Raw genomic sequence first — 22,142 nt, forward strand, 5'->3', positions numbered from 1 at the left:
CATCAACAGCTATGAGCACGATCAACATTGGCATTCTTTTCTGTCTCTTCGGTGACGCAATTGTAATCTGCGGAATTCACTGCAGGAACCCCAAATCCTGACCAATAACAGTTCATGCCCTCTTCTAACTCGGCACAACAAAGCAGGGCAGGCAGACAATGCAATGATCTACCGTGGTCTGAGAGCTTGTCATCTTCTGATTTGTAACCGTCATTTTTTCTTCACTATAGCAACAAAACATTGTTGGAGAATGAACGGTCCGTTGGATGGAGCGAGTTCTCAATGGAATCTTCCGCCACACAGACCAAAGCCCAGCGTATGGTCACCACAGATCCAAATTGCTGTATCCTGGACAACAGGAAGCCCATCTGCCTGCCATTGTGCAAAGACTACGTTTGCTGAGTGTGACGATGTCATTTCTCGAGAATGAACGAAACAGTGGATCATTCTATCCGTGGTACGGGGTGGATAGACTGGCATAACATGGTGGCCCAGAACCTCGTCCACAACAACTTTCTGGTTGTGTCAACTATTTCTGAACAGAATGGCCTGGGCTGTTCTATCCTGATCAATATACTCTCAGTATCATGAGACCGTAGCATGACGTGTGAAAGTTAACTTTGTATCTTGTCACGGCCGGAACAGGGCACGGCCGAACGTTCGATAGTTTCATCCTGCTGTTTTATGCCGGTGGATAAATGAGAAATTATTGACCGCTATTCATCCACTCGATATGCATGCGAGGATTGATCAATCTGCACTGTCTCAGCAGAGTTGAAATGAATTGAATGATCGTTTTGATGAGGATCACAGAAAATCAGAGTTCCCTGATCGCAAGCGCCCATACTTGTAGACAAGATGAATTATGCTCCTCTCATCCAAGAGATTAGCCATCCTCATTTAGGACCCCGTCCTCTCGATCTTGAGAAACAATTCTGTCCCAGTCAGTGTGTCCTTCACCATCAGCTCAGGTTCCCCTTCTGCATTTATCGGCCCACTGTAAAATTAGAATCAAAAAGCAATCGTTACTGCACCAAACAACCAATCAGCAACAAATGACGACAACCTGATCAAGATGGAGGAGTGTGCGAAGGCAAAACCACAGGGCTACAACAGGTAAACCCTAAATCAACCCATTCACGTGATTGGTTGCCTAGGTAACTGCGCGGAATAAACAAGCTCACGGTCTCGCCAATTCGGGGTCTTCAATTCACCGCTCCACGTTGATGAGGAATGATTTTGGGTGATGCCCAGATATTTTCATATTTCCTCAATGAGAGCATGTCATTGAGAGATTTTGTCTCCAACTAAGCCGAAATGGCGGCATTTAATCCGTTGGACAGTCCATGTCCTGCGCCAAAGACGTCAACCACATTAGCCGACCTCCTCGGTGCCGATTATGACGATGGAGAGGACACAGCTGCCATCGATTTTACCAGAGAAATTCGACCGACTCACCTGACTGCCGCAGGCCCTCGGCGAGTCCGCAAGCCCGCCGCATTTCAGATACACGAAGATGGAGAATCATCAGCAAACACGAGCGGAGGACGGGAACGGTCAAACGGGATTCAGCGAAAGACCCTTGGAGGCAAATCGACTATGCTTGCGCAGCCAGCCCAACGTTTCCAACGACCACGAGTGAATTTTGTGGAACAGGGACCGCGTCAATCCTTGACTGACACTAGAACAACGAGCAAAGAAAATCGTGCAGCGATGCAAAAGCCGAAGCAGTCTAACAGCAATGGGGAGGCGGGGAAAAGTGTATCTGAAAAAAATGAATTGAAGAAAGACGTGCGTCGTCGGACCATCTATATTCCCCCGGACGATACCACCATGCCCACGGTCTTCATGAGCCTGTTCAGTCCTCTCAAATCAGACCCGACGAAGGTCTGCACCGCTCAATCGGATGAGACTGTGCCCATAAATACCCTCGAAGAGCGAATTGCAGCGAAGAAGAAGGCTAGGGCTTCTAAGGTTACCGAAACACGTCGGTCACCATTGCAGGAAAAGGCAATTCCTCAAGAACCGTCTTTCACGAGAGATGTCATGGGGAAAAATGGGGGAAAAGAGAACATCCCGCCAGGATATCTGCTGGATAGCGAGAAGGAGAAGGCTAAGCAGGAAGGTCTCCCGGAAGCTGTGGAGATGCCGTCAAAGCCTGCAAAACCTACAAGCAGCAGCAAACAAATCCTGTCAGAACGGAAGTCTGCTCTCACTGAGAAGAAGAATGTTGGCAATGGAATTGGACAGAGGTCGCAGAAGACGATTATGCTAGACCCGAAGTCGGACCGTGTGGTCGAGAAGTCGTCGAAGCAAACAGGCAAATCGAGCACCACAAAGCAGTCGTGTAATTTCCAGCGACGCGGTTCAAAGTTGACGACATCATCATCTTCTAAACCAGCGGTTGATATCGCGCCGACGAAACTGTCCGTTCCAAAAATCCCTGCGGTGACAATTGACCAAAAATACCCCCTGCTGACCGATGATATCTCGAATCCAATTCTTTACGAGGATAATTGGCTGTCTCATCAGGAAATCATCATTACTCAGTTGATGAATTGCCTCCTCGACGCCACGCAGGCACATTGCAACGACCAGGACGAGACGACACTCAGGCATACACTGCTTGACCTCTATCAAGACAACTCGTTCGTTTTACTTCACAAACGCCTCCATGCTTCTGTTCTGTATGGAGCTCTAGCACCTCCCAAAGATGTGCTCGCTCGTGGCCGTCGTCTCGGTGACGAGCTCGGTCTCAAACGAGCCTTTCTGGACTTCTGGGCCAACACCTACAACCTTAAAGCCCTAAAAGCCGCAGCGGAGACCATTATCGGCCGACGCATTCCCGAACCGGCCCAGCCATCTCGGTCCAGTAGCGGCACGTCGGATTTTCCGGATAGACAGCAGAAGATGCTTAGGCGTGCAATTGAAGCATTTCTTGAGACCTTTCTTATTCGGAACGAAGACAAGGAACGCGTCGGCCAAGATTGGAAATCGGACAACGGCCCTGTGGACGGATGGGCATACCGGCGCACTATTCTCCGCAGCATCATGATGGTTGTCTTGCTGGACAAGGGCCGCTCGTGCGCCGGAAACGCCTTCCCAAGCTGCTTGTTCAATCCGTCATCATCATACAAGTCTTCGGCCGCAGCCTTACAAGCTCTCGGCAAACAGCTTCTTCCGTCGCTTGGGGACATCACTCGGGCACTTAGCCACTTGGACTGTCATGTGGCTTACGAAGAACATGAGCTTCAACAGTACGATTTTCGGATCCGTAATTTGGCTGTTGACTTGCGCGACGGGGTGAGATTGACAAGGCTTGTGGAGATCCTGCTCTATCCCTCCGTATGCAATGTGCAAGATACGGAGACATCGGATACGATCGTCATGCCGTCCGGGGACGTTCTTTCCTTAAGGGAGGGAAAAACTGAGTGGCCACTTTCACAGCATTTGAAGATACCCTGCATGGGACGAGCCAGCAAGCTCTACAACGTGCAGATAGCGCTGGCAGCATTATCCGGAGTGCAAGGTTTGGGAAACGTCGTGAGGAATGTGAGTGCTTCCGATATCGTCGATGGGTATCGGGAGAAAACAATTGCCCTGCTATGGAGCCTTGTCGGAAGATGGGGCCTCGCAAGCTTGGTCGATTGGGACGATGTGCGCAACGAGACTCGACGTCTGCGGAGACGGTTGTCTCCAGATACTAGAGATGCCAGTGAGGAGTTGGAGAACGACGCCGACTCCCATGAGTCACTGCTCACGCAGTGGGCCTGGACGTTAGCTCGGCTAAAGGGGCTGCACATGGACAACATGTCGACTAGCTTCTCGGACGGCAAGATCTTTGAGAGCATTGTGGACGAGTACGAAGGCTATATCCTCATGAACAGGAATGAAATGGCTTCAGGCGGGCAATTGCAATCGAATCGCCGAACCCTGGAGCAACGTCTTCGAGCACTTGGGTGCAATTCCCAGTTTGGTCAGTTGCATTCCCTCCCAACATCACCTTACAAGCCGGAAAAGGGGCTAACCATGAGCAGCATCTCTCGTCTCGCCATCCACATCAGGTTCGCGAATTCTCGATCGTGACTTTGTCTTGGGCACCCTCGCTTTCCTTTGCTCTCGTCTCCTTTCGGCGTCCAGGTGCACTCGTGCTGCTTTGACCATCCAAGCTGTATGGCGAAGATTCATGGCTCGCAGAATCCTACACCAGCGCATCCTTGCAAGAAACATTGCAAGGCATTGTGCAGCTGTAGTCGCTACCCGGCAGCGTGTTCTGTGGGCGAAGACGGTGATTGTAGCATGGTGGAGGGAGCAGAAGAAACGCCGCCTCCAACAGCATCTCAGAAAGCCAGTCAAGGCTCAGGCAGGGACGCACAGGATTCCTTTGAGAACTGCAAAGGCAGCCTCAAGTCGCAGATGAGTTCTGCGTGCTGGTCATGAGATACGAATGCTTTCCGCTCTTTTGCATTTTCCATGCTCGTTGTTCGGGAGTTTGGCTCGGTTGGGATTTGGGTTGATTATCGGCGTCATGGTGACTACTGGGATACGATAATACCCTTTCGTTCTTGATACTGATTGCAATGACGAAATGCATTTCCTTTGTGCTTGTTTGCGAACAGTGCGTGTTCTCTCAATATTCTGTGCAATAGTACGTTCGCTTCGTCGGGAGCATGTCCCAGAAGGCTGGTAGAGTCGATTGATTCCGCTAGTCTTTTGCTTCCGGCCTTCTCCCGCCTAAACCTCGGCGGAGCCGCTTCGTTAATGATGGCGAGCTCCAAGTAGTCTTTTTTTCGATCCTCGAGGAAGACTAAGAAGCAATTCCTCAAACGCAAGCGATTGCAAGATCAGAAAGTCCTTTCCGCAGATCTCCTCATGAATATCCTTATCGCTTCCACATGGAAGAGCCGGCCGTTTAGATCGAGGTTTCTTGCAGTCCGGATTAGAGGTGAACGTGGAAAGATATGGTGTCCGTGATACTCGCAGGGCATGACTCCTATACTACTCGTACAGTAGTTTTACTGAGTAGCCATAGACTGACGGAAGGTCGGGCCGGTGGATTACTTCTACATAGATGCATTTAAATAGTAGGTGTTTTGTTTGTTTGCTTGTATGACTAGACGCGAGGACGTGGAAGTAGAGAAAAGCTTCCAGGAAGGACTCATAATCTGTAGGCGAGGAAACACTAGACTCGATAAGGAAGGGGCATATGATCGACCGCCTGTCTTTCGTAATAATCGGGGCGATTCCGCGACTCCGCGACTTTCTGTCTTAACGATCGACATTCTGTTAGTTGTCTCGGCATCAAGCTTCTCGAATTGCCTATTAGAGACGCAAGTTGCGTGAGATTCTAAGTATCAGAGAAGTTGTAGACAAGTGCCGCAGGCAAGAACAACACGTGTGGATTCCTCACATCCAGTTTGAACCTACATTTCGCCGATTGAAACCGACGACAGTACAGTCAGAATGACTCATATGTAACGGAAATCGAGATCCAGATCCATGTACGATCCATTTCAGATCCACCGCCTCAGCCTCGTTGCTCTGATCTTCGGTCGAGAAAAAACCACCCATTGTTTTGGCATATGTCAAGAGAGCTAAATAACTCCAAAATACTATCAATTTCTCGCGCTTATCACATTAATATAATAGCTGCGAAGGTCGGACGTCCGCAGCCCTTGTCACACCAGGGTTAAAGCAGACGACCTAGCAGAGTCGGATACTTTCTGACCGAAAGGTGCTATCAAGACGCAGACCGCTATGGCCGCAATTGGAGGCAACAGCGGTTCATCGACCTGTGTCATTGAACTGCAGCCGCCGGCGAACACCGTGGTCACCAAGCCGCGCGAGAAACTGCCCAAGGTGTCCACCATGATGGACCCTGGCAGCAGTGGCGATGGCGATGTCGGCCCTTCATCCAGTCACGGCTCAAGTCCGAGACGACGGCCCGTAGATGCAGGTTCAGATGTCGAGTCGCCTGCAGGCAACGATGACGACACTCGCGTGTCCCGTATTGTCGAGAAGTGGAATGAGCCCAGGATCAACATGTATCGGACTTTTGCTACCTTTTGGAGCTTTGTGATCTTGGGAGCCAATGATGCTGCGACCGGTGTAAGTGGATTCATTGCTCCATTGTTTCCAAAGCAATGGCATATTATTCGAAATCGTCGACTTATTTGCTGACATGTGCACGAGGCCTTGATTCCTTATGTGAGTGGCAGTCTTCCGAAAACGCTGGCGCTAACGGGCCATTGACCATGGAATTGAAAGCTTGAATCGTACTACGGACTCACTTACACGGTCGTCTCCCTGATTTTCCTATCACCGTTCGTCGGTTATGCAGCAGCGTCGGTGCTGAACAATGCCCTTCATGTGAAATTGGGCCAACGAGGCATCGGCCTGATATGCTCTGGATGCCATATTCTCTCTTATGCAATTCTTGCGGCTCACCCGCCCTATCCCGTCCTCGTTGTGTCCCTCGTTTTCACTGGATTTGGAAACGGACTGGCGGATTCCGGGTGGAACGCCTGGGTTGCCAATCTAGCCAACGCGAACGAGGTTCTGGGATTCTTGCACGGATTCTATGGCCTCGGAGCGGTCTTGAGTCCCCTAATTGCGACGTCAATGATTGTCAAGGCTGGCTTCCCTTGGTATTCATTTTATTGTTTGATGGTCCGTCAGTCAATGCCAATTGTCGTGCAGCTTCTGACAAGGCTTGATGCAGACTGGCGGCTCCGTGATCGAGCTCGTTGTCCTTTTGCTGTCCTTTTGGAAAGCCAACAAGCATGCATTCCGTAAACAGACAGCACAGTCTGGTGATCAGAGGAATAAGAGCCAGTTGAATGAAGCTCTCCTCCACCGGCCAGGGGCTCGGGTCACCTGGCTGTGCGCCGCCTTCTTCTTGGGATATGTGGGTGTTGAGGTTTCTCTTGGTGGATGGATCGTCGTCTTCATGATGCGTGTCCGTCATGGTGGTGCCTTTGAAAGTGGTATGACTGCAACCGGATTTTGGATCGGCATTACCGTTGGGCGACTTGTGTTGGGATTCGTCACACCGCGGATTGGAGAACGGCTGGCGATTTCCGTGAGTTACTGATGACCTCTTCGAAGACCTGCTGATGGTCGTCTATATTGACTCGAGCTGCAGATTTATCTGGTGCTTACAATGGCACTGGAGCTCGTGTTCTGGTTGGTACCGCAGTTCTACGTATCTGCAGTGGCCGTTTCCGTTCAAGGATTCTTCCTTGGTCCACTTTTCCCAGGTGCTGTGGTCATGGCTGCGAAGCTCCTTCCCGTGCATCTCCATGTCGCGTCCATTGGCTTCGCTTCTGCGGTGGGTGGTATCGGTGCCGCCGTCTTGCCATTTGCTGTCGGCGCTATTGCCCAGACCAAGGGTGTCCAGGTCTTGCAGCCCATTGTTTTGGCGATTCTGGCGTTTACACTCTGCATGTGGCTGTTGCTGCCGCGACTGCCAAAGAAACGTGAATAAGCCTTGATGACTTGACGACAACATTTGGAGAATAATTGAAGCGCCGGGAAGATTGCTGATGGGTCAGAATACTGAAGAATGAACTCGGGAGCTGAAAACTACCATCCTCCGTACTGTCATTAAAAGTTTTTACTCCGTACCACTGTTTACTCGCTGTGGTGGACTAGAGAATGAGAAGCTGTCGCTGATTGCTGGTAAAGTTTTGCGCTAGTACAAAAACGGTTTAATAGAAACGCGACACGCGCGTGCTCCCCCACTGTGAGCACTTCCCTTCAGGCCACCACGCGCCGCTGCTCGTAGAAAAACCCTTTGACCAAGAACACCTGTGACTCTACTTTGCAGGCTCCTTGTGATTCCCTTTCTGCATCTCTCTGACTGGCTTTGAGCCATTCTCGTTGCCATTCAACTCTCCGTGACTTCTCCGTTCTGCTAGATCTCACCCAGGTGTCAATTGTGTCTCGGCAGGATCACACATCAAGAGTACGCGGGTCCCCTTTTCGATGCGTTCAGAGTCACTCGTCTAACGTTCAAATAGTGTTGGAGGCACGGCTAGAGCAGGCCAGTCTTCTCAAGAAGGTGCGTTCCGACCAACACACGTTAGAATCTACTCAGCATTACCTAACAAGACATTCTTGTCCAGATTGTCGATGCAATCCGAGACCTCGTGCAGGACTGCAATTTCGACTGCAATGACGCCGGCATTGCCCTCCAGGCCATGGATAACTCCCATGTTGCACTGGTCTCGATGCAGCTCTTCTCCGAAGCCTTCTCCCCTTACCGATGCGACCGAAATATCGCTCTCGGCATCAACCTCGTCTCCCTGACAAAGGTGCTGCGCGCCGCTCAAAATGAGGATATCTTGACCATTAAGGCCGACGACTCGCCCGATGTGGTCAACCTCATGTTCGAGAGCTCGCAGACGGATCGGTTGCATGAGTATGATCTCAAGCTCATGGATATTGACCAGGAGCACCTGGCCATTCCCGAGACGGAGTACTCGGCCGTGGTCGAGATGCCCTCGGCGGAATTCCAGCGCATTTGCAGGGATCTCAACGCTCTGTCCGAGTCAGGTTCGTACTCCAGCTTTCTCTTAACTCTTTACGTCCCAAGCTGACGTGTTTACGATAAACAGTTTTGATCGAGGCGTCGAAAGACGGCATCAAGTTCTCGTGCCAGGGCGATATCGGCAACGGTGCTGTCACAATCCGCCAGTACACCGACGTTGAGCACCCGGAGAGGAGTACCACTATCCGCCTCTCTGAGCCCGTGGCCTTGACCTTCTCGCTCAAATACCTGGTCAACTTCTGCAAGGCTTCAGCGCTATCAGACAAGGTGATCCTGTCGCTGTCCCAGGAGGTGCCTCTGCAGGTTGAGTATAACCTTGGCAGCGGCACCGGCCATCTGCGCTTCTATCTTGCTCCGAAGGTGCGTCATACTTTCAGTCAAGTATGGTTGGCCGTATCAGTCACATCACTGACATGGAAATGGCATTGCAGATCGGTGAGGAAGATTAAAATGTGTTTACATAATAATTCATCCATGACATATGGGAGTGTATCTGGTAAGGAAGGCGAAAGGAAATGCATTTTCTTTTTATGCGAAGTTTCTATGAGCTCTGCAATGTGGAATGGAAGTCCATTTCGTAGAATCCGAGTCATATTATATAGAGAGCAGACTATCAATAAGCTACAGGGGTGACCTGAGGTCTGCAGGCCGAGTTTCTGAATAGAACACATTTTCTCGAGTCAGAGTATTCGACGACGATACGGAAACACGCTGTAAAGTTAGCAGAATTCTGAGAGAGTGATTTTTCTTGTATTAAGTCCTCCCAACATCAGAGAGGAAGAAAAAGGAAAGAAAAAGGGTCATCGTCCCCATCAGAATAATCGGAATCGAATGATACCATCCCTCACCATGAAGAAATCCCACGACGAGGGAAACAGCATGCTGCGTATTGCACTCAAGTGTCGTGCGGAATGCACACACAATCTTCGCAACGGCTCTCCCAGGGGGCGAGGGGAAAAGGAGGAAAGAGAGACCTCTATTCCCCTTTTCCCCTCACCCCGATGTTTCTGATGCCTGTTGCGGGCGCTACGTATCGCGCCGGACCCTCACGGGTAGTACCGGCCTCGCCCATTTCCCGAAGGAAATGGACGAGGCGGATTAACCGGGTGGGTTTGAAGAGATTCCTCCGAATTTCTCATTTGCTCGAAAACCTCGTTTTGCTTGGATCTATTATCTTCTCGAAAGAAGACAAAAAGATGCAAGAAAACGAGGAACAGCGTGAAGAAGCGAGAATCCCGCTCCTTCTTCTGTTGTTTGTAGCAAAGAAACGCAGCATTGATGGGGGCGATGATTTGGGAAAGAAGAAAGCAATGACTCGCATCAGTAGACGAATTTATAAGTGGGATGGTTTTCTGCTGTTTGATACCGCCTTCGATTACGTAATCTTACTCGACCTTTTCGCGTCAACTGGATTAAATCAAGCTACTCCGTACATCCACTTCACAATGCAGCAAGGAAATTTTAGGGCGAGTTCAATCAACCAGCACATTAGCTCCATGACTCCATATTAAGGACGAAAGCTTTCGTGGATGTCCATCAGCTGACAGTTGCTGACCCAAAATGACGGGACTCTCGGAGGGATAGCACGACGTACTGCAGGAGTTGCTATCAACTGAAAACTGAGTTAAACAAGGTCTCGATTGAAAATTTTCTCGTCGCCAAGGTGATCTGCTTCTATTTATGCATGGATTCTATCAGAATTTTCCTGTCTCGCATTGACACTGCCGGTAGCCGACTCGTGTCGTGGCACAGACATGCAGAGGGCGAAGGGGTCCGAACAGACCGGCAGCTCTGTTGTTGCTTGAGGCCACATCAAGGTTACAATTGCATCACCGTGCCAAAAGCTGAGAACCTGAAGATCAACATAAAGTCTGAGGCATTGTAACTCGCCGTGTTCAAGTCAGACCTGGGTACCTACAAACATAACCTATGAAAATGGAATACGCAATACGAGTACCGCTCGCCTCCGAGGCATGACCGAGCTCTTGAATAATTGAGCATTACGAAAGACGCAAAATGGTCCTGTAGTTATCTCGCACATTGTATACCCTGTCTCAGAAAAGCAAAGGGAAAAAAATTGCTAACTTCCTCGGGTAGGGCTACAGTGCTTCCCTGGAAAAGCCGTTGATGGTACCGAGGTGACCAGAGCCATGGAGGCTGAAACATATGCTGAGTGTGTTAGTCAGCGGGGCCCCTCAGGTCTGGCCCAATCCATTCAGGGGAAAGAATAATTACGGTAATCCAGTTACCTAAATTGGGTCCCGTGATACGCTGGTTTGACACTGACCACTCTTGGCATTCCTCCCTGGCCCATCTCTTCCGACAACATGGTGTGATGGAAATGGGAATGTCAGCTGAAAGAAAAGCTTTGACAATGATGATACAAAGAACTGGTAATGGGGAATAATTTTATGCAGGTGATATCGGGGCTTTTTCACTAGTGGTTGGGTTGTATATTCCCGCTTGCACATAATTGAATGCCGAGCTCGTTTGCAGAACGTATTTTACAGGTGCATGACAATACATACGGTCACAGGCTGACAGCTCAGGCCCCTTTCCCCAGGCCCGCAAACTCTCATCCATCATCCTTGAGCCTCAGTCCGTCGTCTCAGCACAATCAACAGCGGCAGATCGCATCACTTTTTCTTGCCCTTTTCTTCGGCAGGATTCATTCGCTCGTTTGCCACCATCTGAAGATCTGCAAGAATTGCTGTCATCCCCGCTATCCGCCGAGTTTTTCTGCTCCCACCCTGTGTTGACTGTTTTCCCGATCAGAGTCAGACGCCCGAAGATTTACTCCCACCGTTGCCGATCCGATCGACTCCTTCAAGCGTCGCCCTTCTTCGCTCATCGAATTTATCAGTCGTCGGATAGCATCTGAGAATCCAGCCATTCGCTCACTTGCCAGGTCCCAGGTCGACTTCCCAACCTCATCCCTGGCGGCATCGTGCAAAGGTCGTACCGCATCTTGCGGTCCAACCTTTCGAAGAAAACCCCCGAGGCAGGTCGACACCATAAAATTCTCGACTTTTGCCTCGTTCCCGCTCCGTAACGGAGCCGGCTGTCAAAATTCTCTCCTCAGGGTCGCGAACCTCATTCTTGGGGGGGTCTTATGACCCTGCCTTTAGATCGAGCACGACTGGTTTTCGTGGTCGACAAGGCTATACGACAGTATCGTCGCCGCAGAAACAGAACAAGATGTACGTGCCAAATTCAAAATGGACATGGATGTTTGTAATAGTCGCGGTCATTCAATCGGCCGTGATTCTGGGATTGGAATCGTGAGTGTGCTCCGTTCCCCTCGACAGCGTGGAATGCGTAGACTCAATGAGCTGTCAGCTATGTCTTTGCCGACTTTCAAATCCATCTGGAGCCCCGAGCTGATCTGAGCACCTCTTCCAAAACCATTCCGACGTTCCTTTCTCTCTACATTTTCGGCTTTATATATGAGCTAGTGCTGGTCTACGACGCTCTGCGACTGCGAAATACAATTCAAATTATTGGGATTTGCATTTGCAACATAGGACTGCTGATCTATGGCGCAGTGCAAATTGACCAGATCCAGGATGCCGTTGGCGTGTTGCTGGACAATGATGCCATTGATACCGACGTGTGGGCGGCAACGAAGCCTATTCTAATTGCCATTCCATGCATTCTGGGTCTGTCCTCGTCCTTGATGATTTTCATCTCCTGGAAGTTGTATGACGAGTTTGCGTGGACGATCTACAAGCACATCAGCGCCGATTTGCGGATGAAGAGGCGCTATCTGACCTACCAGGTACGAGATTGTTCCTTCACTGTCGTCTATTGTCGCTCTAACCTGTCTACCAGATTTATATCGCGCTGCTCAAGTTCGACTTCTTCTTCTTCCTGGGCTTTACGGTTCAGTTCGTTGTCATCGTCACCGGCCGCACAGACACGGAATTTGCGCTGACCTTGGCCGCAATTCCCGTTACTATTATCATTCTCTGTTTCGCAGCCTATTTCACAAGGAAAGAAAACACTTTCGGCATGATCGTCATCATTGTATGTTTTCCTGAACCCCAATCGGTCTCGACTGACTAACCTCTCGTAGCTTCTCTACTTCGGCGGGTTGGCATACTTCCTTTTCAAGCTGGTGCGGATGTACCAACCTTCCAAGTTCCGTGATTACCTCCCCGCGCGGCGATCGTTGACATTCTTCGCCATCATCACTATTATCCTTATTTTGATGACGATTGTCAACGCTTGCATGTGCACACACAACTTCCACAAGGGCTTGAAGCCACATATCTACAAGCCTAGGCGACACTATGACCCGAAGCAAACAGAGCTCGGAGCCAAGGGTCCGCACGGTCAACCCATGCCAACTCGCATGATGATTGACTGAGGACGCTGCGAGCATGACTTATCCTATCTTGAGACGTACATATACCCCCTATCTTTTCTGATACCCCTCCTTTTTTTTCTGGTTCATTCAGGGCTACCAGAACCTCCGATCTGTCTCATTTCCCTCCCTTATGTGTTATTTCCTGGTTTCTATATCATTACTACCTGGCTGTCTGTATTTTTGAACGACTGCTTTGATCGGTGTACTCGGGGTGCCGGATGGAATCAAGCAATCAATGGGATAATGGTGCTTTGTGTTTGTACATGAGAGATCAATCGGGTGCATAAAATCTATCATCGCAAATAGTTAACAGGAGTAACTTTTCAGATTTGGTAGAGCTGCTCTGTCAAATCTACTTTCCAAGTACTGGAAATCCGGGGTTGTGTGGTGGATTATTTAGTGGCCCGTGGCTAGTGAGGGTAGATCCAGATCTGGACTTGTGACTCGTGGCCTTTTCCACCTTCGCGACGACACCTATTCAACCTTTGCTCCCACCAACAACATCGCCATCACCTTCTTTTCTTCGATTCATTTTATTTCTTGATTTTTCTCTAATTCAATTTTCGAGCTCGTCGCTCCTTCGAGCATTCTTTCCTCTCCTTCCGACTCAATTCCATCATAATGGTGAGTTTGCCATCGCGCCAACTCATCAAAAATGGCCATCCCCTATCTAACACGAAACTCCTTCCTCCAGGCCTCATCCGGCGCCGAGTCCGGTTCCGAAAGCAAGTCTCCCAACCCGGGCGCTGGTAGCGGCCCTGGTTCCGCTTCCGGCTCTTCGGCGGGCGTCATCCGTCCGTCGTCGCCGACTCCCCCTGGTGGTCCCCGGGCCGCCATTCGTCGCCGTGCGGCCGCCGATCACAAGGAATCGCTGCGAAATGCGCGGCCGTCGTCGACCCGCGCGGCGGGTGCTGGCGGCTCGTCTGGCACGATGCTGAAGCTGTACACGGATGAGAGCCCCGGTCTGCGCGTGGATCCGGTGGTGGTGTTGGTGTTGAGCTTGTGCTTTATTTTTTCGGTGGTTGGGCTGCATGGTACGACTTTCGTCTCCGTATTGTCCTATGGGATTTCCGGAGTATTGCATTTGCTAACTGTTGTCTTGATCACAGTCATCGCCAAGATTACTCGCAAGTTCTCGTCATAAGAATATGCTCGAGAGTTCGCTACGGTGGCGTTCTGGATGTTGAGCTCGATGATTTTAGATGGTGGATGAATCCAAGTCCATGTCGACAAAAAGCCTTACTACCTTGTCGCCGACTTATTTTAAGTCACACAACAATTGCTCTACTTGTCGCATCAGACGTCCTGAGAGCAGTGCGTTGTCTCTCTGGGTGGTGTGTCGTGTCACAATCCTCCTTTCCTATACCCTTTTCTACAGTGTACTTTATCCTTGGACGGGTGTCTATTAATGCAATGGAAAGCGGTATTTATGGCATGTTAGGGTGTCGGTATTTCGTCTTTGCACTTTGAGTATGTTGCCATTACTGGTGCACATTAACGTGAATTCTATGCTGCCATTGGAAGCGTGTGATCTAATCAATAATTTCATGAATGTATCGGACAACGTACGGAATGACATGCTCGCTGTGTCCTGAGAGCAAGTCAGCACTGCCATTGCTGTAGCAAAATCCAAGACGGAAGATGTCTCAGATATGGAGCACTCACTGATGGAGAAATCATGAGGAATAACAACACTCTCCTCATCCCCGTCTTCAGATGGATCAATATCAGCCGAAACATCGAGGGCGCCTCTATTACTCTCCGGCGAGCAATGCTTCGCAATGAATGCATCCCGCAAATCATTTGCGACCCAGTAGTCATTCTTGCCAAAGAAGAGTCGTATCTTTGTAGGAAATGGCCCGGCACGGATAGTTGAGAAAGCATCTTCCCAACGACACCATTTGATTTCATCGAGTTCGTATTTGACGAGGTATCTTTGACATGGCATGCTGTGTGAGTCGATGGACGAATTGGGTTAGCGAGCAGGGGAGGAGAGACTCACAATGACTGCGCGACTGCCGTCCTGGTGGTGACGAATCGTCTCGTTATCTCGAGGGCATCGTCCGGAAACGCCGTGACGTATCTGACCAAGGTCCTTGATAGGAAAAGTGGAAGGGTATTCACGAGCCCCGAAAGAACGCTCAACGTTGGAACGAGATACCGGGATCGAGCCACGCTCTTGTCATAGTCAGGCAAAACGATCACTGCGCAGTCGGAGGAATAGAAAAAAACCCACCGTAATCTGAGAACCTCTGGGACTCGCCTCAAGATCCGGAATTGGCGGAAACAGCAGCACGGCGCCGATGACATGAAACCTGTCCTGTTCAGCCTTGCTGGGAGATGAAGAGGCAAGCCGTTTCAGGATCTCCGTCACCACAAACGCACCGAATGAGTGCGCTATGAGGATGAGCTTGTGCGGTGTTTGAGCGCCTCCAACGGTGGTGTTGGCAGACTCGTCGCGCATGTAGCGTCGGATCTCATGGAGGCAGAAATCAACTTGCTCGCTGATGTTGAGAGGCTTGTTCTCAACTTGTAAATGGTCTTCCTCCGGCTGCCAGGAGGAATTGGACGTATTCAACTCGAAGCCAGCAAGTGATCGACCCGCAACATGAAATTTAACGGTCTTCTCGCCATTGTTGAGAGCATTATACAAGCCCTCCAAGAAGACCAAGTAATACTCTACTATCCCCGGGTTTCCTGGCAGGAAAAAAATGTGGTATGGAGTTTCCGTAGGTGCTGCGAGTCTGATGGTGTCTCGGAGTTCATTTGTCTGTCGCACTGGCCTTTCTGACGGTGATAAGATCGGAGGCCGCGAGGGACTTGTCGTCATGTGTGGTTCCTTTTGCTCCATGTTGGGCTGCTTTCTAGCTCGTGCAATGTTTATGCCCTGTGTTTGGCACTTGCTTTGTCATCTCCACACCTGTCCGGATCAATCGGACGGTTTGGACCCTGCGGAGCGGACCTGAGGATCGATTCTTGGCCGATGATCTGGTCCGCCCTCTTCAGTATTTTCATGGTACACTTAGCACCGTATAAACCGCAGAACAGTTTTTAATAGTCATACCTGGAACCCATTGGTACATAATCGGATGGGTTGAGCAAGTTGAGCTATGGCTGAACAATGTAGATTTGGTCATTCTACGCTACTGCCACCTTCTATCTATTGAATCTATGAATGCATACAAGATTTAGACACAGTCGCGGCTTTTCTCCGTACCCATGAGTACGAGCATGGCAGTTAATCTAACCCCATACCACACTCCACTTCTGACAGGGGTCAATGTGGCACCACGTGGGCACATTGCAGCACCGCTAGGCACAGCTCGGAGTCGATGGAGAGGGGTTATGGGGCATGCCGTTCACCTAAAAGGTCCGGCTCAGTACTCTAATTAGAGCCCATTTTGCAGTCCCCCCTACTAATAGGCCCAGTTACTGTCGTGCTAATAGTATTCAATCGCCATTGATTCGGATAGCTACTCTCCGCACAGTTGATAATCGAAAATGGCTTCTTCACAGGAGCCGTTGAAGATTCTCTCCCTTGGTATGGAATCAAAAATCCTTAAATCAGTTTATTTTGCTGACCTTGCTGAAGACGGCGGTGGCGTTCGAGGTCTGTCCGGTCTCCTTATTCTTGAAAATATCATGGAGAAAATCCGTGAGAGGAACGGCCTAGACCGCGTCCCTCGACCATGCGAGCAATTTGACTTGATTGGAGGGACAGGCACTGGAGGGTGATGCTGACTCTCTGCCCAGGTGGAAGTAATACCATGCTGACTGACTCAGAATCATCGCGATTATGCTTGGAAGACTGCAGATGACGATTGATGATTGTATTAAAGAGTACCGGGAATTTGCCAGGCAGGCTTTCACACCGAAATCCTGGCCGAAATCGGCCTCCACTGCCACCCTCGAGTCCACTTTCTCTGCCAAACGACTTGAAGGGGCAATAAAGTCAATGATTAGGAAATTCTGTCCGGAAGAAGAATGCAAAAGCCGCCGGAAGAGAAACCTGTCGACCACACAAACATGCCCACATGAGAACATGCGTTTTCGTGACAAAACGTGCACAAAGACGTACGTCATGGGTTGCATCAAAAATGTCATGGCCAGCATTAGCTCATACATTATAGAGTGGTCCTGGCAACCACAAAGGTCGACATTGATGCGCGGCCTACCCTTCTTACAACCTTCAAATGTTCTGCTGACTTGGAAAAGTGCGCTATTTGGGAAGTTGCACGGGCAACATCAGCAGTAGTCGGGTTTTTTAAATCGATCAAATTGGGACGAGACAAAATCGAGTATGTTGCTGCTGCATTCGGATACAACAACCCGTGTGAGCTCCTCATTGAGAAGGCTCGAGAATGGTTTCCCGAGCACCGCCAGATGCGTATCCTTAGTATTGGCACGGGCCTTGGTGACGTGATTACTATCCGTGATACCCCATCATCGCTTATCAAAGCGTTGAAGGAGATGGCCACATCCTCCAGAATAGTAGCCCGCAGATTGGAAGATCGATTCGCTGATGATAGACAATACTTTCGGTTTAATGTCGATCAAGGGTTGAGAGACATAACAGCGTCGGACTGGGAATCGGCCAGCAGGATCTCAGCACACACTCGTAATTATTTGGCTGAGAATGAACGGGCTATCATGAAGTTTGTTGATAGCCTCTCCAGCAACGCCACCACTGATGGCGATGAGGACAAGTCAGTTACAGACCGAATCCATTTTGCTGTGCCTTTTGGAAGGAACAGAAATTTCGTTGGTCGAGAGCAAACTATTGCTCAGCTTCTTGCAGCGGTCCCTCCCAGTCTGGATGCAGATGACTGTCAAAAAACTGCCATTGTCGGATTGGTAGGAGTTGGAAAGACACAAATTGCGCTGGAGATTGCCTTCAGAGTCCGCGAGAAGTACTCTGACTGCTCCATCTTCTGGGTTCCAGCCATCGATGCAGTCAGCTTCAGAAACGCCTACAGAAATATCGGCCAGCTTCTTGGTATTGACGGGATCAGTGACGACGATGCGGATGTGGGAGAGCTTGTGAAGGAGACTTTGAGCCGCGAAAGTGTAGGTAGCTGGCTCCTAGTCATTGACAATGCGGACAGTCTGGACCTTTTCGACGGCAGCACAAACCTCGCGCGTTATCTTCCGTTTAGCCGGCAAGGCTCCTTGCTGTTCACTTCGCGAAACCGTGAGCTCATTGCGCGGCTCGGTGTCTCAGACCTTAATGTCTTCATTGTTGAGGGCATGAGCGAAAATGAAGCATTCAAATTCTTGGAGAGACACCTAACAAATCGCTTAATGAACAATCGGGATGATACTGCGAAACTTCTCGATGTTCTTGGTTACCTTCCTCTTGCCATCAGGCAAGCTTCCGCATACATGGCCACGAAACAGATATCGACCACAAAGTATCTCGAACTATGCCAGTCAAAGGACGAATATATGGTTGAGTTGCTAAGCAGGGATTTCGAAGATCATCATCGATATAGGGAGGCGCAGGATCCGATTGCAACGACGTGGCTCATCTCGTTCAGACAGATTAATGACCATGACCAGCTTGCTGCCGATTATTTGAAATTCATGTGCTTCCTGAGTGAGAAAGCTATTCCACGGTCTCTACTCCCCCAAGTTTCGGCATTGGAGGCAGAAGATGCCATTGGGACGTTGAAGGCGTACGCTTACATTACTGAAAGAGAGAAGTCGGACACGTATGACATCCACCGACTGGTTCGGCTGGCAATGCTGAACTGGCTGAAAAAGCAAGGAGAGCTTGAGGCTTGGGCGGCTAAGGTGATACGTCGCCTCAACGACGTTTTTCCACTTCCTGAGCATGATAACAGAGAGATATGGGCGGCCTATCTCCCACATGCGCAACATGTTCTCGAGTCTCCAGGAGCGGAAGATGATGTGAAATTCACCCTCTTTTCTAAAGTAGGCCGCAGCTTCCAAATCCTGGGCCAGTATCGGGAAGCAGAGATAATGCATACACGAGCACTGGACGGGCAGGAGAAGATGCTAGGTCCTGATCATCCAGACACCCTCCACAGCGTTTCAAACCTGGGCAATACCTTCTGTATTCAAGGGCAGTACGAGAAGGCAGAAGAATTGCATCGACGGGCACTGAAAGGGCGGGAGGAAGTGCTCGGGCCTGACCATATACACACCCTATACAGCGTCTTGAACCTAGGTAATGTCTTCATCAACCAAGGGCAGTACGAAAGGGCAGAGGCAATGTATCAACGGGCACAGGATGGTTTCCAGAAGAAGCTGGGTCCCAGTCATCCAGACACCCTCACTAGTATCATGAACCTGGGCAATGCCCTCCATAGGCAAGGAAGATATGAAAAGGCCGAAGCAATGCATCGACGGGCACTAGAAGGACAAGAAAAGGTGCTTGGACCTGACCATCCCTACACGCTACAGAGCTTTTTTATCTGGGAAATACCCTCCAGACTGAAGGGCAGCACGAGATGGCAGAAGCAATGTATCGGCGAGCACTGGAGGGACAAGAGAAGGTGCTGGGGCCCAACCATCCAGAAACCCTCGTTAGTGCCATATACCTGGGCAGTTTCCTCTATAGCCAAGGAAAATACGAAAAGGCAGAAGCATTGTATCGACGGGCACTGGAGGGATACGAGAAAGTATTTGGACCTGACCATCCACATACCCTCCACAGCGTCCTGGGCCTCGGAAATGCCCTCTCATGCCAAGGGCAGTACGAGATGGCAGAAGCAATGTATCGACGGGCATTGGAAGGACACGAGAAGACGCTGGGCCCTGACAATCCAGACACCCTCATTAGTGCCATGAACCTGGGCAGCGTCCTCCATAACCAAGGAAAGTACGAAAGGGCAGAAGAAATGTATCGACGGGCACTGGAGGGACAAGAGAAGGTGCTTGGACCTGACCATTCACACACCCTCCACAGCGTCATGGGCCTGAGCAACGCTCTCCAATGCCAAGGTCAGTACGAGAGGGCAATGCCATTACGTCAGCGGGCGATGGAGGGACGAAAGGAGATATACGATCGAGCCACCCCTGCTACTGTCAACAGTTTTGACACCCATCTATTCAAGAGATCTCTCCGACTATTTCCGGTCGGCCGTCACCCTTGGAAGCCAAGGGGAGTACGAAAGGGCAGAAGCAATGTCTGACGGGCACTGGAAGGATCCGAGATGATGCTAGGGCTAGAGTATACATAACCCCGTAAACCTTTGCCACTTTCTCTCCGCCGCTTTGCGACAAGAGTACTTGGAACGGGCAGAAGAAACGGTTCTCTGGGCATCGGAGGGATAAGAGAAAGGATGTGTTCGGGCGTGACCATCCAGTCAGCCTCCCCTGCGTTGTCGACATGGGAAAGTCCTTTTCAAGTAAGGGAAGCCACGAAAAAGTCAGATATAACGTGTCAACAGGATTAGAGGGGCGAGAACAAGTGCCGTGGCGGACTCATTCACATGTATCCGCTGCTGTGGACACAATAATTCGGACTCGGGCAGAAGAAGTGCTTAAAGAGATCGTCTGGGAGCTCGACTACTATCGTCACCCTAGGGGCAATTCTATGGATATGAACCGATGGCTTTTTTTGGGAGTATGTTCCAGCCGATAGCATATACATATGGGTGGGCAGTTAGAAGATTGCGTGCTGGTTAGAATAAAACATACCCAATGGCCCAGAAATACTTTTCAAACTCAATATTTGCCAATGTTTCCGGATCTGTAGCTTTGGATGATAGACTATTTACACAAACGGACCAAAGCCAATCAATGTCTGGGCCCTGCAATGAACAGTTATGATTTGCGAACCGTAGATTGCTTGAACACGGCAGCAATGCTGGAATATTGCAGCAGTTTAGGGATTCTGTCGGAATTGAAAACAATGGGCTTCTGTGCATGGAGTAATTTTGATTTATAAGCCGAATGTGTGCGACAGGAACGCCCAAACAGTGTTCATCCCTACTCGGGTGACCGATGAACTGATCAATGAGAAAAGGAGATACATGACAAATGGACATTTCGAGTACACAGTGTAAGATACTCACTGATTCCCGGAATATAACATGGCAGTAGTAGCAATATATCATCATTACTTATAGTAGATGTCAAGACAAGATACACCGATGAGAACGTAACTCCTCCCTCCATCAAGGTATCGAACAATTGAACCCAAATCGTATCCCAAAAAGAGCCATGACAGAGGACGAGCTCGTAAGAAAGACAATATGAAAGGTGCGATGTCCACTATTTGTAGCCTTCACCGGTATACGCTGGATGCGGGGCAGGATAGCCTGGTTGAGGGCCAGGTGGTGGTGGATATGGCCCATAGTTGTATCCAGGTCCCATCGCAGGTGGTCGCGTATTGGGAGTGATATCTCGTCTCATGCTGAGGTATGGTTAGCATTCTATGCATCACCTTCCTGCACTTGCCCTAGCGCAGGCGCCACGGAAATCTGAAATATAGTACCTCATATCTTGTGCAAAGTTGCATCGAAGACATCTCGCTTCCTTGGAGCAATTGTTAATCCAGAACCTCTCAGACATGATGATCACTATCAAAAAGAGTACTCACTTTGTATTTATGAAAAGACAATGGAATTGCGGGCTGTGACAAATGTTAACGGTCATCCCTGTATGCTGGACACTTAGGTCTTACGATAAAGCAGATTGTGAACCAGGGCCTATCAGCACCAGTCAGTCTTCGATCGAGATCACTTTGTCAATATTCACTTGCGGCCGATGCATACCATCGTGTTTCGCAAACCACATCCCAGTTGCGGCCTATACGATACATTAATATTCACCTCAGCACTGGCCTCCAGCCAAACGGCTCCACACGGAACAAAGAAGGCACCCACAGTTCGGACAGTATGCCCGGACATTCTCATAGCCCTGAAGCCTCGAAGTGAATTCTGGAGCACAACATTAGTACCTCTCTATTCTATGCCTCCCTTCTGTCGCATGCTGGCTTACCGTGCGTTCCGAATGTGATACAGATCGCCATGCTGAACTTTCAATGCCGACACTCCACAACAATGCGTACGAAACGAGTCTCTAGAAGAGAAATACGTGCTTGTTGAGGAGCTGGATCCCTTTAAATTAATCTATCAGTCATGAGAATAACGGCGACGACTCATCTGGACCTCAGATGTTCCAGGACGCGCCGAGCGGCCAAGCGGCCAATCAGAGAGGCGCCTACCCGTCGTTGACGTGGAGGCTCGTGGC

The 22,142-nt window shown here is 49.9% G+C and overlaps 7 protein-coding genes across 7 annotated transcripts; 5 read left to right on the forward strand and 2 right to left on the reverse strand.

Annotated features, from left to right (window-relative positions):
- Positions 1-1,317: 1,317 nt before the first annotated feature.
- VTN49DRAFT_4640 (uncharacterized protein) lies at positions 1,318-4,420 on the forward strand (the record flags this gene model as incomplete). Its single annotated transcript, XM_069412609.1, has 2 exons — positions 1,318-3,976; positions 4,038-4,420. The coding sequence occupies 2 exons, from the start codon at positions 1,318-1,320 to the stop codon at positions 4,418-4,420; spliced, it is 3,042 nt and encodes a 1,013-aa protein (XP_069267835.1).
- Positions 4,421-5,757: 1,337 nt separating this feature from the next.
- Positions 5,758-9,000, forward strand: VTN49DRAFT_4641 (uncharacterized protein; the record flags this gene model as incomplete). Its single annotated transcript, XM_069412610.1, has 10 exons — positions 5,758-6,108; positions 6,193-6,207; positions 6,268-6,669; positions 6,722-7,081; positions 7,145-7,478; positions 7,931-7,966; positions 8,022-8,062; positions 8,127-8,556; positions 8,619-8,911; positions 8,983-9,000. 10 exons carry the CDS (start codon positions 5,758-5,760, stop codon positions 8,998-9,000), a joined length of 2,280 nt encoding a protein of 759 aa, XP_069267836.1.
- Positions 9,001-11,749: 2,749 nt separating this feature from the next.
- VTN49DRAFT_4642 (uncharacterized protein) lies at positions 11,750-12,920 on the forward strand (the record flags this gene model as incomplete). Its single annotated transcript, XM_069412611.1, has 4 exons — positions 11,750-11,832; positions 11,891-12,329; positions 12,383-12,577; positions 12,627-12,920. The coding sequence occupies 4 exons, from the start codon at positions 11,750-11,752 to the stop codon at positions 12,918-12,920; spliced, it is 1,011 nt and encodes a 336-aa protein (XP_069267837.1).
- Positions 12,921-13,541: 621 nt separating this feature from the next.
- VTN49DRAFT_4643 (uncharacterized protein) lies at positions 13,542-14,064 on the forward strand (the record flags this gene model as incomplete). Its single annotated transcript, XM_069412612.1, has 3 exons — positions 13,542-13,544; positions 13,615-13,954; positions 14,030-14,064. 3 exons carry the CDS (start codon positions 13,542-13,544, stop codon positions 14,062-14,064), a joined length of 378 nt encoding a protein of 125 aa, XP_069267838.1.
- Positions 14,065-14,452: 388 nt separating this feature from the next.
- VTN49DRAFT_4644 (uncharacterized protein) lies at positions 14,453-15,771 on the reverse strand (the record flags this gene model as incomplete). Its single annotated transcript, XM_069412613.1, has 4 exons — positions 14,453-14,511; positions 14,586-14,854; positions 14,923-15,098; positions 15,157-15,771. 4 exons carry the CDS (start codon positions 15,769-15,771, stop codon positions 14,453-14,455), a joined length of 1,119 nt encoding a protein of 372 aa, XP_069267839.1.
- Positions 15,772-16,421: 650 nt separating this feature from the next.
- Positions 16,422-20,077, forward strand: VTN49DRAFT_4645 (uncharacterized protein; the record flags this gene model as incomplete). The annotated part of the gene is made up of 5 exons (XM_069412614.1): positions 16,422-16,461; positions 16,513-16,651; positions 16,704-16,994; positions 17,051-19,313; positions 19,376-20,077. 5 exons carry the CDS (start codon positions 16,422-16,424, stop codon positions 20,075-20,077), a joined length of 3,435 nt encoding a protein of 1,144 aa, XP_069267840.1.
- Positions 20,078-21,161: 1,084 nt separating this feature from the next.
- On the reverse strand, positions 21,162-21,921 carry VTN49DRAFT_4646 (uncharacterized protein; the record flags this gene model as incomplete). The annotated part of the gene is made up of 4 exons (XM_069412615.1): positions 21,162-21,303; positions 21,665-21,698; positions 21,776-21,829; positions 21,891-21,921. The coding sequence occupies 4 exons, from the start codon at positions 21,919-21,921 to the stop codon at positions 21,162-21,164; spliced, it is 261 nt and encodes an 86-aa protein (XP_069267841.1).
- Positions 21,922-22,142: the final 221 nt, after the last annotated feature.

Source organism: Thermomyces lanuginosus (genome assembly GCF_041956635.1).
Source record: "Thermomyces lanuginosus strain ATCC 200065 unplaced genomic scaffold VTN49scaffold_31, whole genome shotgun sequence".
NCBI classification, from domain to species: Eukaryota; Fungi; Ascomycota; class Eurotiomycetes; order Eurotiales; family Trichocomaceae; genus Thermomyces; species Thermomyces lanuginosus.